This window comes from Lemur catta, chromosome 18, assembly GCF_020740605.2.
Source record: "Lemur catta isolate mLemCat1 chromosome 18, mLemCat1.pri, whole genome shotgun sequence".
In the NCBI taxonomy this organism is placed as follows: Eukaryota; Metazoa; Chordata; class Mammalia; order Primates; family Lemuridae; genus Lemur; species Lemur catta.
In genome coordinates, this window is record NC_059145.1 from 20,553,266 (window position 1) to 20,573,512 (window position 20,247).

Sequence of the window (20,247 nt, forward strand, 5' to 3'; positions counted from 1 at the left end):
AGAGGATTCCCAGAGATCGTGCTGTTATTAGTTTCTAATTTAATTCTGTTATATCAGAAAATATACTTGTATGGCTTGAATTCTGTTATATTTATTGAGACTCATTTTATGGCCCAGAACACCGTTTGTCTTGGTAAACATTCTATGTGCGCTTGAAAAGAATGTGTGTTATGTGGTTGTTGGGTGGAATGTTCTATAAATGTCGATTAGGTCAAGTTGATTGATAATGTCATAAAAATCTTTTATATTTTTAACTGATTTTTCTGCCTATGTGTTTTATTAATTATTGAAAGAGGAGTATTGAAATCTCTGACTGAAATTCTAGATTTGTATATTTCTCCTTGCACTTCTAATAATTTTTGCTTCATATATTTTGAGACTGTTATCAAGAGCAAAAATGTTTAGAATTGTTATATCCTCTTGGTGAATTGACTCTTTTATGTTATTAATTGACCTTCTTTATTTTTAATGATATTGTTTGCTCCGAAATTTACTTAATGTAATATTAATACAGCCTCTCTAGCTTTCTTTTGATTAGAATTATCATAGTATATCTTTATTTATTTAAAAAATTATTTTATTGTAGGATAAGCTCATATAATCAAGCTAAGCATCAATGTATTAGGTTATTAAGTATGAAATGTCCGATTTCCTTAAGTGCTAAGTTTGACAGTTGATATCTCTGACATTTCATTTTGACACTTTTTGTTTTATTTTTATTGTGAAGGTACGTCCTTGGTCTTGTAAATGTATGTTTTTGCTTGTGATTATCTTTCAAATTTTTTTTGAGCAATTTTTGTGAAACCATGGATAAGTAAAAAATTCATGTTATTTTCAAATATGAGCTCCATTGTGGAACCAATGCAGTGCAGGCAGTTCAAAATGTCAATGGAGGGTTTGCGAAGGATGTGGCTAATGAACGCACAGTATGTTGATGGTTTGAGAAGTTCCATCCTGGTGATTTTAACCTCAAAAATGAGCCATGTGTGTGACCTGAGACAAGGTGGATAATGATGAGCTGAAAGCTGTAGTGGAAGTGAATCCATCTCAACCTATGTGTTAATTAGCAGCAAGGTTTGATGCTACTATTCCAACAATATTAGACCATTGGAAACAAATTGGCAAGGTAAAGAAGCTGGATAAATGGGTTCCACATGAATTAAATGAGTGTCAGAAGACAAATCGTCTCGAAGCTTGCCTTTTTTTGCTGTCATGACATAAAAGTGAACCATTTCTACACAGTATTGTTGCATGTGATGACAAATGGATTCTTTTTGACAATTGCAAGTGTTTGGCACAATGGTTGGATAACGATGAAGTGCTGAAACGCAGTCCAAAACTGAATATTCATCAAAAAAAGCCAATGGTGTCTGTTTGGTGGTCCAGCGCTGGTATTATCCATTACAGCTTCACGAAACCTGGTCAGTTGATTACAGTGGATGTCTACTGCAACCAACTCGATGAAACAATGAGGATGTTTGTGATTAAGCAGCTGAGATTGTTCAATAGAGACAGGCCAATCCTCTTGCAAGACAACACTTGACCACATGTCACACAAACAACACTGTTCAGACTACAGAGGCTGGGCTTGGAACACTGGGCTTGTCATCTACTGTATTCACCAGACCTTGCACCAACTGATTACCACTTCTTCCTTGCTTTGGAATACTTCCTGTGGAAAATGCCTTTAGCAATTTCATTGCCTCTTGCTCTCTAGGCTTCTTCACTGCTAGCACAAACAAGCTACTGTTAAGATGGCAACACGGTGGCAATAGTTTAGGTGCACACTTTGGTTAACTGTACTGTTTTTTGTTTGAGATATAATTAACTACAACTTTTGATACGAAATCAGACATTTCATATTTAATGACCTGATACCTTATAATTTTGCTTACCACCAAAGCCTGGGATTCCAGAATATGTTGGGGGGGGGATGCTATTTGTGCATGTGCATGGGTGTGTGGTTTTTAATAAATTCTCACAATTCTTTTGTTCATTTAACAGGTTTTCTCACACGTTCCTGGTTCATACTAAGTACTCAGTAAATATTTGTTAAATTTAAACTTTTTGTATACTACATGCAGAAAGAAAAATGGACACTCTGTCCTTTATTTTTAATCTATTTGTATCTTGATATTTAAAGTGCATTTCTTATAAGTGGCATTATTATTGGGTCTTGCTTTTCTTTTTCTTTCTTTTTTTTTTTTTTGGAGACAAGGTCTTGCTCTGTTTCCTGGGCTAGAGTGCAGTGGTGTGATCATAGCTCACTGTAGCCTCAGACTTCTGGGCTCAGCCTCCCAGGTAGCTGGGTCTATAGGTATGCACTACCAGGCTCGGCTAATATTTTTATTATTATTTTTTGTAGAGACGAGGTCTTGCTGTTGCCCAGGCTGGTCTCGAACTACTGGGCCTCAAGCGACCCTCCCATCTTGGCCTCTCAAAGTGCTAGGATTACAGATGTGAGCTACCACACCCAGCCCAGTCTTGCTTTTTTATCCAATCTGACAATCCATAAAATTCCATTTGGGTATTTAGACTGTTTATATTCAATGTGACTATTAATATGTAAGATTTAAATCTATCATCTTACTATTTGTTTTCTATTGTCTTACCTGCTCTTTGCTTTCTTTTTCCTATTTTTATGCTTTCTTTTCGATTCATTTAATATTACTTGTGATTTTTTTGTGTCCTTTGTTGGATCATTAGCTATAATTCTTTGCTTTGTTATTTTAGCACTTTATCTAGGGTTATAATGTACATCTTTAACATATCACAGTTTACCTTTAAGTGATGTTTATGCCTCCTCACGTATAACAACGTATAATAGCACTCATTTCTCCCTCCCAACCTTTGTACTATCGTTTTCATGCATTCTTCTTTTATTATGTTATAAAACCCATACTACATTGTTACTATTTTGTTTAAACAGTGCATTATCTTTTAAAGAGATTTTTTTTTAAGTGATGAGATTCTTACGTTTATCCGTGTGGTTAGCATTTCCAGCACTCTGCATTTCTTTCTGTAGATCTACCTTCCCTTCTGGGATCATGTTTCTTCTTCTTGAAGGACTTCTCATGACACTTCTTGCAGTGTCAATCTTCTGGGGATGGGTACTTTCAGCTCTTGCATATCTGAAAGCATCTCTATTTCTCCTTTTTTTTTTTTCACTGATTTTCTGTACTATTTTCCTACTTTTGATTTTATTGATTTCTGTTCTTTATTTTTCTCTCCCTTCTGCTTGCTTTGGGTTTACTTTGCTCTTCTGTTCCTAGTTTCTTAATGTAGAAATTTAGATTCTTGATTTGACACCTTTCCTCTTTTCTAATGTAAGCGCTTAGTGCTATAAATTTCCCCCTCAGCAGTACTGTAACTGTATCTGACATATTTTAATATGTTATATTTTCATTTTCACTCAGGCCTATTTATATTTAAATTTTCTTTGAGACTTCCTCTTTAACCCATATGTCAACTGTTTAATTTTCAAGCATTTGGAAATTTTCTTGTTGTCTTTCTGTTATTAATTTATGTTAAATTTGTTAAAGTTTTTTTTATGGTCCAGAATGTATATATTTTGGTGATTCTTCCATGTCGTCTTGAAAAAATGTGTATTATGCTAAAGTGCTATGTATGTTATTTAGATCCTGTTGGCTGATTTTTTTATTCATTTCTTCTTCTATACCCTTGCTAACTTTCTGTCTAGTAGTTTTATCCATTGCTGAGAATAGGGTGTTGAAGCTTCCAACTATAATTTTAGATTGCCTGTCTCCTGTCAGGTCTAGCAGGTTTTGCTTCACGCATTTTGAGGCTCTGTTGTGTGGTGCACACATATGTAGGATCATTATGTCTTTCTGGTGGGTTGATCTTTTTATAATTATGTAATGTCCTTTGTCTATAATAAACTTTCCTCTGAAGTCTAGTTTATCTGATATTAATATAGCTATTCTTACTTTTGGGGGGTTATTGTTACATGATATTTCTTTTTCCATTTTATTTCTTTCAGTTTACCCACACTGTTTTATTTGGAGTGAGATTTTGTAAAGGCAAATGAGGCAAAAAGAAAACCCCGGAACTTAGCACCTTGTCATTCCTTGAGTACCAAGGTCCCTAGCTGGTGTGCCAACTTCTTGCCCCCTTTCAGAATCATCTTATGTTTGTTTTATATAATGTTCAGGGTTTTTCACTATACTCAGTGAGAAGAATGGAGAAAACATATCTATTCCATCTTTTTGGCCGAGAATTCTTCTCCACTGTTTTTGAATAGATATTTCACTGAGTATGGAATTCTAGGTTGACAGTACTTTTTTTTTTTTTTTAAGACAGAGTCTTGCTCTTTTGCCCAGGCTAGAGTGCAGTGGCATCATCATAGCTCACTGCAACCTCAAATTCCTGGGCTCAAGCCATCCCTCTGCCTCAGCCTCCAAGTAGCTGGCACTACAGGCATGCGCCACCATGCCCGGCTACTTTTTTCTATCATTTGTAGAGACGGGGTCTCGCTCTTGCTCAGGCTGGTCTCAAACTCCTGACCTCAAGCAATCCTCCCACCTCAGCCTTACAGAGTGCTAGGATTACAGGTGTGAGCCACCGTGCCCAGCCTTCTTTCAGTACTTTAAAGAGGTTGTTCTGCTCTCTTCTTGATTATATTATTTCCTATGGAAAATCTTCTCTAATCTTAATTTTTCTTCCTCTGTATATAATGTGTCTTTTTTATTTTTCTGGTATTGCTCAGCTTGATTATGCTCTGCCTTGGTATGATTTTCTTTTCTTTTCTTTTCTTTTCTTTTCTTTTTTTTTTTTTTTTTTTGTACTTGGGGTTCATTGAGATTCTTGAATCTAAGGGTTTACAACACTTAAACAGTCCCTCTTCAAAAGCAGATGATTCAACCAACTTCATGGCAAATACTAGACTGCTGTTAATTTGTAGTTAAACTCTGATATTTTCCAGGTCTTATATCATTTATTTAATAGGTGTTCGTGTGCTTTGTACACCAGATATGCAAGTGCTTTCCTCCACAGTGCTTTGTTTTAAACATTTATAGGCATAATTTGAATACTTTTCAAAGGCCCGCCTCATTTTTCAAATGATATAGGGATACCTTCAGGGAGGTGAAACTTAGGAAGACTTTGCAACTGTCAAGAGCACAGGCAGACTTGGGTTTGAACTCTGTACCTCTTGCTGTGTGATGATGGGAATGTTATTGAACCATGTTGAGCCTGTATGTGTAAAGTAAGGATGATAATCATACCCGTCTCATAAGATCAATATGTGGATTACATGAGATAAGTAAGTGTGAAACATAGTTAGCACTCACAAAATGGTAGCTATTGTTGCTGTTGGTTTTTTTCTTTAATGGACTTTCTTTTTTAGATCAGTTTCAGGTTCCCAGCAAAATTGAGTGGAAGGCACAGGGGTTTTCCATACATCCTGCCTTCATGTACTCACAGCCTCCTCCACTATCAACGTCCCACACCAGAGTGGCACATTTGTTATAATCAAGGAACCTACACTGATAGATCATTATCAACCAAGGCTATAGTTTAAATTAGGGTTCACTCTTGGTTTTGTACATTCTATAGGTTTTGACAAGTGTATGATGACATGTATCCATTATTATAGCATCACACAGAATAGTTTTGCTGCCCTAAAAGTCATCTATGCTCTGCCTATTCGTCCTCCCTCCCTCCCGCCACAAGTCCTAAAAACCACTAATCCTTTAACTCTCTCTTCATAGTTTTGCCTTTTCCAAAATATCATATGGTTGGAATCCTGTAGTATGCAGCCTTTTCAGATTGGCTTCTTTCACTTAGTAATATGCATTTAAGGTTCCACTACATCTTCTCACGGCATAATAGCTCATTGCTTTGTAGCACAGAATAATATCCCATTGTCTGGATGTACCACAGTTTACTTATCTACTCACCTGCTAAAGGACATCTTGGTTACTTCCAAGTCATGGTAATTAGGAATATAGCTGTCATAAACATCTCACTGTGGGTTTTTGTGTAGACATAAGTTTTCATCTCATTTGGGTAAATAACAAGGAATATGATTGCTGGGTCGTATGGTAAGAGTATGTTTAGTTTTGTAAGAAACTGCCAAACTATCTTTCAAAGTCACCGTACCATTTTCCATTCTTACCAACAATGAATGAAAGTTCCTGTTGTTTCACATCCTCACCAGCATTTAGTGTTGTGAACATTCTGGGTTTTAGACATTCTAATAGGTATAGAGTTGTATCTCATTGTTCTTTTAATTTGCAGTTCCCCAATGACATATGATATTGAACATCTTTTCATATGCGTATTTACCATCTATACATCTTTGGTGAGATGTCTGTTCAGGTCTTTTGCCTATTTTTAAAATCAGGTTGTTTGTTTTCTTATTGTTGAATTTAAAGAATTCTTTGCATATATTGGAATTATTGGTCTTTTTATTTGAATTAATATTATCTTAAGTTCTTGGGCAAGGGCTTTGTTGAAACCTCAGCATTTTAGGCTACAAAACACAAAAAATCTTTCTTCTTTTTATTTGGAGAGAGGTGAAGAAATGATCTTCACCTGAAAAAAAAAAAACCATGAAAAGATGTTCCCCTACATTACTTGGATCCAGAAAAAACTCAGGCTGCTTCTTAAGCAGAGCTGACTTCATGGGCATGCCATGCTGTAAATACTCTCCCCACAAAATGAGCTAGTGACATGTGTTTCTCAGTGATTGCCTTATTAAGGACTAAGAAATCAACACAGCATTGCCTTTCTTTTGCATCTTTGTTAGGAATCTCTGGACTAATAAGGTCTCTGCTGTTATCATCAGTGTGGTGACATTACACCAGTTAGCAAGTCTCCTCAACTTCCAGAGAATTGTGGCCTGGATCATTCTGTAAATATAGCTGCTAGTGCTGTTGAAGAAAAATATGTCCCAGTGCAGGTGAAGGAGGTATTATATTATCTGTTTCCATTCCCCTACCTTTCACTATGCATCAATAGATTTATATCATGGGATTCATTTTCATTTTATGTCTTTTTATTTACGCACCAATTCTTTTGCAAGTAATTTTAATTCTTCTTTTTATGAGAGTGAGGCTCTGTGTCTGTGTATTCCTATATAAAATAAAGTGGATGATTGTTTTTAATGAAGATTTGAAAGAAATATAATGGATTTCAGCTACAATTTCTCCCCATTTAGAGAAGATGAACACCTAGTTAGATGAAGAACGTCATTCCTTGGATAATTTGAATACATCCTGTTTCCATGACAACTTGTACTTACCAGCTTCCCTGGTAAAAGTGTTTGAATTCTTTCTTTGATAAAAGATGTTCACCAAACACTGGGTCCCGGTTTTTTAATTCCAGTTTGGGGCTGTTTTTCTTTTAACATGGGATGCTTTTGAGGATTGGAAACCTAAAGACCATTTTAGAGATAAATTCACCATCAGAATAAAAGGAGAGGACTCATAGGCCACATGCTAATGAGCATAGGAAATGAAGATACTTTTGCAGGTCATAATCATATTCTGATGTCTTCCAGTTAAATTAAATCAACAGAGATGATGCAACAACTTATTAAGATGCTATTTGATTTGACAAAGAATGATTCTGTTATTCATTTCCATCTGGACATTATAATCAGTAGGCTTGTGTTTTCACCGCTAATTTATATCTTGCCTTTATGGGTGGCTTGTGCCCTTTTACTGCTGAATTTCGACTCTTGCAAGGAGTATATTTTTATTAATGATTTTCCCTCAGAATGAAAAATAGGAAATTATTTGCATCATTAACTGTGCTTTTGCAAAATATGAAAAATATGGTACTGCATTTTATTGTCAAGATTATATTTAATGTAATATAAGATACTTTAGTCCAATAAGACAAGAAAACATGACCCTTGGGCATTTTAGGAATGGTAGGGAATTAACCCAAATTTAGGATAATTCGAAGTATACTTTGAGGCATCTGGTAGGTTTTGAAAGGAGAAAAGTGATTCTTAGCTATCTCTAAGTTCTTTGTCAAAGACAGCAAATATTTGTGACATGAAATACTCAGTACAAAGTCATCAGAGAGGTACTGTGTTAATTCTAACCCCTATTTGAGCTCACATTTTATAATAAGCCTAGAATGATCAATATGTATATATTTTTAGCCTCTGGGAATAAGATACTCCTGTACCACAGACACTAAGAACTTTTAAAGAAATGCCATAAGTGCAACTTAATATTATGTGGATACTATGTAACAAATGAACAGGAAAGGAGTATCTTTCAGTATTGGGAATATGAAATTCCTGCTGATGGTAAAGTAACTGAAGAGGTTTCAGTGGCCTATACATTGTTTGAAAGCATCTTCATGATTCCTAGAGTAGCATTTTGAAAAGTAGTTATAGTTCTAAAAATTTTATGCAATTACAATTATTTTAGAAAACAAATAATGTGGCTTCATTTCAAAAATTGCTTTATTTTCCTTTACTAATTGCTCATCAGTTGATAATGGCTTCTCAAATTTTAGTGTACTCAGCTCTTAAGAAGTAAATGACTTATAAAACGTCTCAATCTACATGTTAATGATTGCTTTTTTAATCATAGAAGGATTCATTATTCAGATATTTATTGAGTATGTACTACATGAACAATACTTTGTAATTTTTGGAGGACTACAAAAGGTGAACTCCCCACCTTCAAGGAGCTTACTGTAGTACAGGTGGTCATTTTGTAGCATGACTCATCACCTCCTAATATTTTGCCAAGTAAGTTTATATTTTCTGTATCAGGATTTCTTACGTCATAATATGATTATTTCAGCTTAAACATAAAGCTTTGGAAGGCACAATGCATTTCCTCAGAGAACTGGCTTGCAAAATATTCCCCTAAATGATCTCTGAGCCATAACTGAAAGCCCAAAACAAAATCTTATCCCTTAAGCAGCTTCTTAGTTGTAAAGAAGTGACTTGCTTGCTGCTGACTTATCCCACTGTGCAAGCAGTTGTCAGCTTGCAGGGGAGATTAGAGGCCTTCAGGTTGGATGCTGAAAATCAAGCGGAACAGACAGTGCTTTACAGACCTGCTTCTAGCTGACCAAGCATTCATGTTTGCCCAGGACTAAGGGGTTTTCCGGGACTCGGGACTTTCAGTGCTCAAATTGGGACAGTCCTCGGGAAACTGGGACAGTTGTTCACTCTACATTTCTGTAAATCCCCAAAGAGTGCAAAGGAGGACACCCTTGTTCAAAGAGCAGAGGAGATGTAGGGTTATCCCCTCCAGGAATTGTGATAAGGGAACAACAACCAACACTGTGTGACGTTTTGTGCCTTATGCAGGGCCTGGCCGAATGTTCCTGATTTGATTCTTCAGACAGCAGGAATTATTTAGCACGCTCATTTTCCCATTGAGAATAAAGGAGACTCACAGAAGTTTATTGGTTTGTCCCAAATCACACGGCTGTTAAACATGGGCGTAAGCACACATTTTTGGACTTTCTTCTGATCACATTGCCTCCATACTCTCCATCTTTTCTGGTCTTTTAAAAATTGCTAAAGATGAAGTTGAGGCCTGCCGGCCTTCCCTGTCAGTCCAGTTTCTGATGTGAGCCATCTCCATGTCTCTGATTGGCTGGTTGGCCTGGGGACAGGAATGGCTCCTCTTTGTTAAGAAGGCAGTGACTGGCAGAGCATATTTATTGCAGGATTGCACATGATGGTCACAAACATTAGTAACAATCTAAATGCCCAACAGTGGGAGCTGGTTATATGAAGCATTGCACCTCCAAGCAGTGGAATACTGTACGGCCACAACCAAGGTCCTTCAGAGTTCTTAGACTGGGTACAAAACCAATATTTTTGAAATCATTGGGACCTAGTTTTAATCAGGTAAAAGCTTGGTTACTTTCTAGTGTTCCTTTTGCCAGGGTAAGGGGGTTCCTGGGGAAATTAGTTTGGGTACTGCCTAGCTATGGCTCCGGGACTGTTTGGATCTCCTGTCCCTTTCTGGAGTTTGTTTAGTGACTAATCTGCAGTGGAACTTGCCTGGCCCTTGAAGAATGGTTGGAGAATTTGGGTGATGAGAAAAGAAAGGTTTTGGGCAAAAGTGTGGAGATAGGAGTACACACAGTGTGTTTACCCAGTAGGGAGGAGACCCATCATTGATTCAGCAAAGCTGAATCTCTAATGTTGGGTTAGACCCTGTGCTAGGAACTGGGGACACAATAGTATAGGAGGAGGTCCCAGACCTGTCTTCCAGAGCTCATGTCATGGCAGAGCTGAAGACGCACTGAGGGAATAGGGATGAATTTTTGGGGAATATATATATTTCCATATAAAGGTATATTCCCAAATGTATATATTTATATATTTTCAAGTAAGTGTGTGTGTATATACATACACACACATGCATATATACGCCAAATATATTTGCAGATGCATTTGGAAAGGTAGGTTGAGGTGTGGAGGATTTCAAATGCTAGACTGGAGATTTCAGACCTCAGCCTGGAAGGTAGCCATTTAGAGCTTTCAAGCATAAGGAGTAATAGGACAAAAGTGCTTTTTAGGAAGACCAATATGCCATTCATGCAAAGATAAGTTGGCCCAAGAGAAAGACTAGAAAATGGGAGATGAAGTTAGACTCTTCCTTTCAGTCAGTATCTGCTGTGTACCCCGTTCATTAACAAATCTTGGTTGTGTGCTGTCCCTGCCACAGGCCCTGCACTGGGCACTGGGAATACAGGGGTGGACGAGAGGCCTGGCCCTGCCCTGCCCACTTGGCCTGGATATCATGGTGTGGGAGATGGGTAGTAGATCCGTGCAGCTTGTGACATGTGCCCTGAAGGAAATAGTTAGGGAGGGGAGAGGACCTGCGTTAGCGTGGAGGCCTACGGGGTGAGGAGTCAGCCGTACCGAGCAGAGGGACTGGCCATTCAGGAGAAGGAACAGCATGTGCACATGTCTCATGGCCACAGAGAAGCTTTGAGGAAGGGGGAGAGCCCAGCTGGGAGTCTGGAAAGGAATGAAGGGTCCAGAAGATGCCGAGGCCCCTTGGCCACCAGGAAGAGCTTGAGCTTTATTCTGAGAGCAGGCGGAAGCAAACCGGTGTTTGGGGACTGTTCAGGCCACGGTCTGGCAGCAGGTGGGAGAAGCAGGTGTTTGAGAGCAGGGAGACTAGTTAGAGGGGTGTTGCAGCCCCCGTGCCATGCTTGGCTGGAACTCAGGAGGTGGGGACAGGGAGTGGCTTGGACCAATAAGAATGAAGCAGGAAGACCGACACAAGGGGTATGGGCAGAACAGGACGAGGACTCTGTGGCTGATACTTGGATTGACGTAGAGGGTGGGACAACCAAACCTAATGTCACATTTTGCAGGCTCTGTGACAGCATAGACCTCAGTGTCTTCATTGCAGATGCTTAGCAAATGCTTTTCCCTTACCCCTTTCCCTTACATTTGCATCTCTGAACCAGACCTTCAGGGGCCTTTCGGAAACCAGGTAAATAATACCGGATGAGCTTTTTCTATGTGCAGCTTGCAAGGTGCATTAGAAAGTGTTTTCTTACACATACCTCAAAGTATCCCCTTGAAGGAGGTCTTTTTACCATCTTCATGTGCCAGAGCACAGCAAGGTTAATGGCTTCCCAGGGTCACACAGCTTACCCATGGCAGGATCGTGGTTAAAGTAGGGCTTAGTCTCACTCCAAAGCAATCACTCTTAAACCACACTGCAGCCTCCCCTGACACCTCCGAGTGTTCCAGAATAATTTCAAGTCTCCTCCACCTCTCCAAGCTATTGCCCTAGGACTGACCGGCTGCAACACTTGCCTTTGCTGGAGGGTTCAGTCAGGGCCTGTGCCCCAGGCCTGCGCCTTCCGTGCCCTATGTCTGCGGGGACTGAAGTCTGCCATCTAGTGGCCACTGCCTTCGTTTTTCTTTTGAGCTTTTAAAGGCAAGGAAAACGAAGTTCCCACATAGACGACAGGCCTGCATATTTATAGCATCACACCCTGTAAACAGGAAACTTCTCAGTCTTAGAGAAGGAGCCCAGCAACATAAACAGCATATTGCCAATGAGTTCCTCCGCCCATTCAACAAACACTTAAATAAATAGATATATAAATATAAATATATAAACACACATATGTATATATATATATATTTTTTCTATATTCTACTGGAATGTAAGGTCCCTGAGACAGAAATTTCTCTTTCTTTCTTTCTTTCTCCTTCTTTCTTTTCTTTCTTTCTTAGACAGGGTTTCACTCTGTCAGCTGGGCTGGGGTACAGTGGCATGATCATAGCTCACTGCTGCCTTGAACTCCTGGGCTCAAGCAATCCTTCTGCCTCAGCCTCCCGAGTAGCTGGGACTACAGACACGTTCCACCATGCCCAGCTAATGTTTTGTGGAGACAAGGTTTCTCTATGTTGCCCAGGCTGGCCTCGCACTCCTGGCCTCAAGTTAATCCTCCTGCCTCTGCCTTCCAAAGCGTTGGGATTACACTGTGCCTGGCCCAAGAATTTCTTTTGTCTGTATTGTCTGCATTGCTTACTAATAAATCTCAAGAACCTAGAACAGTAGCATTTGCATAGCAGACATGTAACAAGTATTTATTGAATGTAGAATAAATGAATGCTTAGTATTTACTGCATCTTTACTCTATACCAGGTACTTTACATGTCCATTTTCTCATTTAATCCTAATGATGACTCAAGAGGTAGAGACAGTCAGGATGTCCATTCTTTGGATGTGGAAACTGAGGCATACAGAGAATAGGACATTTGTGAGGTTTAAGGAGAACTGGCTTTTGACTCAGGTTTTCTGACTTTAGAGACCCTGTGTTTAACTACTGTGCATAGCATAGCACCTCCTGTGTGCATCCAGTATATGCCAAGTTTCGTGGGTGGCATTGCCACCATTTAGACAAGTGGTAGAAGCATCTCCTTTCAAGGGGAACATTCCCCTCCCTTGTTCTGACTTTACTGAGTGGAACGCTCCCTTTCTGCAGTGCTGTGACAGAGGCCATCAATGGAAGGAATGTCACTAGCTAGCTCTGTGGCTGTGTGACTTGCAGTATCCCTGAACCTCAGGTTCCTTGTTGGTTAAAGGAGAAGACTGAGTTAAGACCCCTGCCTTCCCTTCCAGCTCCAACATTCTACTGTTCCTGTGACTCCCAGGGAGCCGGATGTGAGTGGAAAAGAGAGGACCACTTGTTACTAGGCAACCAGCACCCACCTCACCCATGTTGCCATGGTGATGATGAAAGTTGGGCTGATGGGATTACCAGCTCCTGCTAATTGCATGTGAGAGCTCAAGGTCTCTGTCTCTTTCTTGCCTGCTCGTTCGCTCTGACTTTCTCATTCTTCTAGGAACTGTGGAGAGCTCTCCCCCTCTCCTCCATCTGTAGCCTCTCAGAGGCAGCCCTGGTGCAATGGAAAGCAACTGAGAATGGAGCCTGGCTGTGCCTCTGAGTAGCTGTGTGACCTTGGGCAGGTTACCCAGCTTCTCTGGGCCTCTATTTTCTCATTTGGAAAATGAAGGTGTTGGAATAGCAATCCCTGTCTAAGGTTCTTCCCAGCTCTCAAATCCTTTGATGCCTAGGGAGCATGTCAGGGGAGCAGACCACACTGTTACTAGGCAACCAGCAGGCACCCTGCCCAAGTTGCCTTGGTGACTGGATGCTGGAGGGGAGGGGAGTAGCTGCTGCAGCTAATTGCTTAATTATTTATGAGTGCCTCAAGTCCTTTTTGTTGTTTTTGTTGCTAGGGGCTGTGGGGTCACCTTCTCTTCCTCTCTCCTTCCTCCCCAAATCTTCTGCGTTGTGTGTGACGCAGTGGGAGAGCACGTTGGCCTGGACCTCAAGCTACCCACGTTCTAGTCCCGCCTCTGTCATTTCCTAGAGCTGTGGCCTCCGGTAAGTCACCTCACCTCTCTGGGCCTCAGTTTCCTCATTTGTAAAGTGATGGGTTTGCTTAGATGATCTCCAAGTTCCCTTTCTACATAGAATTTCTTAATTCCTGCTGACCAGTTCCCAGATAAGGGGAAATTTTCCTAATTTGTTGTCTTCTAAGAATGATTGTGAAGAGCAATAAGAATAATTGTCTCTTACTCATTTCAAACAGGAAGGGAATGAAAGTTGTTCCCATTGTTCCTTCCTTGCCTCGCACCTTAGCCATTTTGCCTGAACTCTTTTATTAATCTTAAGATCATTTAAATTTTATTTATTCATATACCACCTACTTCCAAAATAGATTTGAGGTATTCAAAGTATATATAAGGTCATTAAAATAGAAACAGGAATATATATATATAAATAATGATGCTTCCTTATTGGTTAATATCGATGTTGTGATTGAGCACCAAATGTAATATTGAGCATCCTGCAAGCCAAAGCAAAAAGAGAGAGAGGTATGTAATTGCTATTCAATACAGAAAAACTGCCAGAATATTCCTAGTTCTAAATTCTGAAAGGAATTTTTCACATGGTACACATTCTCTTTTACAGAAATTTCAGATAAAAATTTTAAAATAGCCCTTTCTTGCAGAGGGTATTTGTTAAAGGACATAAGGAAGGAGCTAAACTGGATAGTTTGACTCGTTCTAATCATTAGAAAGCAAAACTTGCTCTCTACGAATGCCTTGGAATTTTATACAGATAAATGTCACTTAGTAAATATAAATGTTCAGAATCAACCATTATTTATAAATCAGTTATATATAAATTCCTGTAACTGCTTTGCACAGCAATTTGGCAATATGTATCAGATTTTAAATGCAGCCAACAATTCTTCTTCTCCAAACTTAAGCTTGTGCAGATGAGGAAAGACATAAATATAAAAATGCTTATGGTAGCATTATTTATATAAGGAAATATCTAGAAATCACATAAATATTGAGGGCTAGTGAATTAAATTGTATTACTACTTTACAATGCATTACTTTGCAGCCCATAAGATGAAGTAAATCTCCGTGTTTTGATATAGAAAAATCTTCAAAGATATAATGTTAAGTGAAATAAGAAGGTGCAGCATTGGCATTAAATGCTTCTATTTCTGTTAAAACATATAGATATACAATTTATAAATCTAGATATATACTTATATGTGCATATTTGCATTTTTCTGGAAGGAAACTCTTACCAATGGTTTCCTCTTGGCAGGAAGATTGACAGTGTGGGGAGAGAGGGAGACCTACTATTCGTGGCTGATTTTTACTATGTGAACCTGCTAGTTTTCCATTTAGAGAGACAGTAGAGCCTGGCAGTTGAAAGCTTAGACTCTGAAGTCTGAATGCCTATGTTCAAATCCCAGCTTTACCACTTATTAGCTGTATGACTTTGGGGTTGACTTAGTTTCTCTGTTCCTCATCTGTAAAATGGGTTAATAGTACCTTCAATGTTGGCCTGTTGTAAGGATTAAATGAGTTAATAAGGGTAAAGTGCTCAAAACAGCCTAAAGTATGCCTAAATTTTCAGAATCAACCATTATTTATAAATCAGTTACATATAAATTCATGTAACTACTTTGCACAGCAATTTGCCAGTATGTATCAGATTTTTAACTGCAGCCAACAATTCTCCAAACTTAAGCTTGTGCTTAAGTGTTTTCTTGAAAACATAAAAGGAGAAATTAAGGGACCAAATAAATGCATCTAACCAAAGGACCCCCAGTTATCTCAGTGTTGCATGGACTTTATAAAATATGTCATTCCTTCCAGAATTATATGTTGTATAGAAGTTGTGTTTGAAGCAGAGATCACAAAGCAGTGGTCTTGTTTTAATTGTTGCCATTTTATCTGATCTTGATGACTTTTTTTTTTTTTTTTTTTGAGACAGAGTCTCACTCTGTTGCCTGGCTAGAGGGGCAGTGGAATCATCCTAGCTCACTGCAACCTCAAAATCCTGGCCTCAAGCCATCCTCCTGCCTCAGCCTCCTGAGTAGCTGGGACTATAGGCTCGCGCCACCATGCCTGGTGAATTTTTCTATTTTTGGTAGAGATGAGGTCTCACTCTTGCTCAGGCTGGTCTCAAACTCCTGACCTCAAGCAATCCTCCCGCCTCGGCCTCCCAGAGTGCTAGGATTACAGGCATGAGCCACCGTGCCTGCCTTAACCTTGGTTACCTTTTAAGGAGGGCATCTACCCTGGGTTTCATGATAGCCTATTATGATAGGCTTGTTTGCAGCGCCTCTTCTAGTCCCTCCCTTCTAGTATCCCAGAGACTGCTCAAGAGCAAAACGTGCTGAGCCGGGTAGGAAATCTATGAGGAGATGGAATTCTGCACATCCTTAGCTGTTAAAGGCCAGAGAGGAACTATCCGGAAATTCAAATTCAAAGTTTAAAGAGGGTGCCCATGCCCATGCTGGTTGTGACATGTGTGTTCACATGCCTCATAACTTTGCTTTTCTTTTGAAAAAAAAAAAAAAGTGAGAGAGACTTGGGGAAGGGCTATGCTAGGAAGGTCCCTCTTGCTTTAAGCTCAGGAATCTCATGGCCATAGGGACTTCCTGTGTGTTCAGAGGTGCAGGGGGCAGAGGGCTCTGTGTTCAAAACTGCCCTCTTTCCTTCACCTTCCTTACCTCTTCTCTGGGGGAGGCTTGGAGAACTTTGGCTGACTCTGGGAAGCCTCCTTTGAAGTTGGCCACACTTTAGGCCAGGCTCCAGCCCCTCACTGTGGGCACAGGTGGCTCCAGAGAGGGTGAAATGGGGGATCTGGGCCCTTCAAATCAACTGAGTTAGGAAGCATGCTCTGACCCTGGGGAATGCAAAGCTGGACTGCCACAAGCTCATGCCCCAAGTCAGTGGTTCCCCTTTCTTCCTTCTGTCTGGCCTTTTGTTTTTGCACTGTCGGGCATGGGAGTCTCTTTATCCATTTGGCCATCGGTTCCCCTCTCCGTCTATCTGTCACATCCAACTGTGCTTCCATCTGCCCTTCATCCCTCTATCTCCTTCCCTCCTCCAACCATCTGCCAGCTTTCCCGTCCATCCTTCAGACTGCTGGTATGTCTATCCATCCCTCCTTCCCTGGCACCGCGAGTCTGAGACTCCAGCCACTGGTCCGTCCATCCCTCCATCTGTCCCTAGCCTGCCTTTCCATCCCGCCGACCTCCTGCCTGGCCGAAGAGCCAGCTCCCAGACCTTTCCTCTGTCTCTCTCACCCCGTGGCCCGCTGGTCTGTCCCCGGCCGCCGCCCCCAGCCCGTCCGTCGGTCCTCCCCACGCTGGGTCCGTGCCTGTGCCGAATCGGCCCCCGACCCGGCCGGGGGCTGGGGGCAGCCTGTCCTTGCCGGGCGGCCGCGGCCCGGCAGTGCCGGGGCAGCTCCCTGCGCGGCTCCCGGGCCGGACGGGCGGCCGGCGGCGGGCCCGGGGCGGGGCGGGGCGGGCAGGGACCGGGGTGACTCAGCCGCCGCTCGCCCCGCGGTCCGCGCGTCCGCCGGCCTGGCAGGCGGGGCGGAGAAAATGGCGCTGCCCCCGGCCGCCGCGCCCCCCGCCGGGGCCCGGGAGCCGCCGGGGCCCCGCGTCGCCGCCACCGAGCCGCCGCTCGGCCTGCAGCAGCTGTCGGCGCTGCGGCCGGAGCCGGGCGGGGTCCCGCTGCACTCGCCCTGGACCTTCTGGCTCGACAGGTGAGGGGGCGCGGGGCCCGCCGCCACCGCTTTGTCTCGGCCCGGCCCCGCGCCCCGCGCCCCGCGCCGCCGTCCCGGGCCCGCTCCGCGGTGGCGCAGACCCCGGGCCCGCCGCGCGTCCGCCGGCGCGCGCTCGGGGACCCGTGCAGAGCCGGGTCGGAAGCCCAGGTTTGGGCCGCGCCGAGCGGCTGTTGGGCGGCCTCGCCTCCCGGGCCGGGAGAAGACAGCGCAGCCCCAAAAGTTTCGGCAGCACTTTCCCCCTTTACTCCCTTCGGAAGCGAACGCCCGCGCGGGCGTCCTGGCTGGGCCGGGGGAGACGGTGGGCGAGTCGGGGGGTAATCGCGTCCTCGCTGTAGAGCGACAGCTGTCCTGGTTATCCCACGGGGCTCTTAGCAAGCTCGGGACAAGACCTTAGCCGTGACAGCACTCGGGAAAGTTGACTATCCCTTGGGAGGGTGCGGTGGCGGTATTATTACTGCACAGCGTGCGCCTGCACCCCACGCCCGGCCCAAGCTGCCGAGGATACCTCTTCAAATTCTCTCTCATCCACCGGGCAGGCATTTCTGGAGCACCTGCAGCGGAGCCACACACCTGCTGTGCGCTGGGAATTCAACCTTGAGCATCCGCTCACCTTGTCAGTAAAGGGCGACAATTATAACGTTCTCAGGGGACAGCTCAGCTGCCGTCTCCTAAGAAGGGCCTTTCTGACTACCGAATCTCAAATAGATACCCTTCTCCATCATTTTGCATCCTCTCCCCCTGCCTTCTTTTCTTTATAATGCCTAACACCACCACATTCTATTATATATGACTTTGTTTATTTTCAATCCTTGAGTATTTTCAAGCCTCTGTTGAGGAATCAAAGAGCAGAGACTTTTTTTTGTTGTTGACACTTGCTAAATCCCAGTACCTAGAACTGTGCCTGGAACATAGTAGGAACACACAAACATTTTTCAGAAATGAATAGATGGAAGAAAGCAAAGCCCCTTCTTAGTGTCTACTACACTGGGTGCCCAGTGATGATACCCCAAGCTTGTCCCAGGAGCTTTTGCAAATTTTGATAAAACCAGCGCCTACTGTGGTTAAATGTTAGGAGGAAATGTATGTGAGAAATTTACTTAGTAGAAATTTAGTGAGAAATTTACTTAGTAGACACAAATCTGGTTTTACAAGGCCTTCCTTGAAATGCCTGCAAGATTTTTAAAAAGTGATACTCGTCTTTTTCAATGAAGACAAACTCATTCCTTTTTTTTCCTGTTGGAATTAGATCTATGAGAATTGTCACTTGGAACCATTTTCTTTTCCGGGGACCCAAAGAAGTTGAGGGTGGGGGAAATGGAGTGAGTCGTTTTTCAAAACATTTTCACTTTCGTTATGAGATGTTAAGAGACTCTTTTATTGTCATAACATGAGTGGTTTTGGCAAACTTTAACGGAATGAAATCATGTGTCTTTGTTTTCAAAGGTGTGCTGTAACTATGCTGTTGTTACCTGGTATCTGTTGCTAAACACGGACCTGTAGTCTGTCTAAATTGTGCATACTGTTGACCGGTGGAAACAGCATCAAGAGAGTTTCTTTTTAGAAAGGTCAAAAATTAGTCTATACATAGGAACAACACTTTTTCGGAATGGCCTAAGATTATTAATACTACAGACAACACAACCTTTTAGTAATACTTTGTATCTTTTAAGATAACAATTGTAACTTCAGTGAAGACACAAACCATATCTTACTATTGATTTCCACATTTTTGTTTTCTGAAAGTCAATAATCACATGAAATGCAGTTTTGCCACAGTGTCTAAATCTTTAATAGCTATGGCTGTATTAATTTAAAAATTATAATTAGTTCCAACATTGTATATATGAATTCATTTTGCCTGATCAATCATCTCATAATATGTATTGAACTTTTGCTACTTCCCTGGGAATCCATTACATTTATATAGGCTTCCCCCACCCACTCCAGGCTATGAACACATTGTGTTCTAGAAGTTCATTTGTAACTTTTTTCACCAGAGAAATGACATTCTAGAAACTGAGGTTCTCAGGAGAGCTCTCCAAGGCAACCTTCCTTGCACCGTAGCTAATGTCTGCCACCGATGACATCAGTTTTGAGTTCCACAGCATCCAAAGGCCTCCTGCTACTTAAAACTCCCCTTTGCCACCTATCTCCTGGCGTGTCCTTCCTTCCAGCCTACTGTCTGGTGATGAGCGAGCAACCTAGCCTCCCCAAGCCTCACTTTCATTGTCTGTAAAGTGGGGACAGTCATAGGGTATATCTTATAGGGCTGTTCTGAGGATTAACTGAGAGCCATAGATGTACAACACCTAACAGGTGCCTGGCATAAAGTGCTTAATAAATGTTAACGATTAACACTGTTATTACCATGCTCCCAAATTACCAACCCCTCCCCACACCCACACCCACACCTCCCGTCTCTGGAGCAGCTTGTCTGAATTCAGCATTAGGAAGCCAGCAACCTAAATTCATTACCCCCACTGGAGGAATTGGAGAACCCCCCTCAGTGGAGTTATTTGCATTTTTATTAATCAACTCCTATAAATCTCTATTTGGTTAAAAAAATTAGACTGGATGGTTAAAAGTTTAAGCATTGGAAGGGGCAATTTTAGTTTGGGGGTATAGGATGAAGAGTTTTCCTCCCCT

At 41.8% G+C, this 20,247-nt stretch overlaps 1 protein-coding gene across 1 annotated transcript in view; it reads left to right on the forward strand.

The window, feature by feature from the left end:
* The first annotated feature begins 17,415 nt into the window (after positions 1-17,415).
* The window catches only part of EIF4E3 (eukaryotic translation initiation factor 4E family member 3), a 38,590-nt gene continuing 35,758 nt past the window's right edge, over positions 17,416-20,247 (forward strand). The window contains exon 1 of the mRNA XM_045529897.1: positions 17,416-17,580. Within this exon, the coding sequence (XP_045385853.1) occupies positions 17,417-17,580 (164 nt within the window). The 5' untranslated portion in view covers position 17,416. The remainder of the gene's footprint in view (positions 17,581-20,247) is intronic.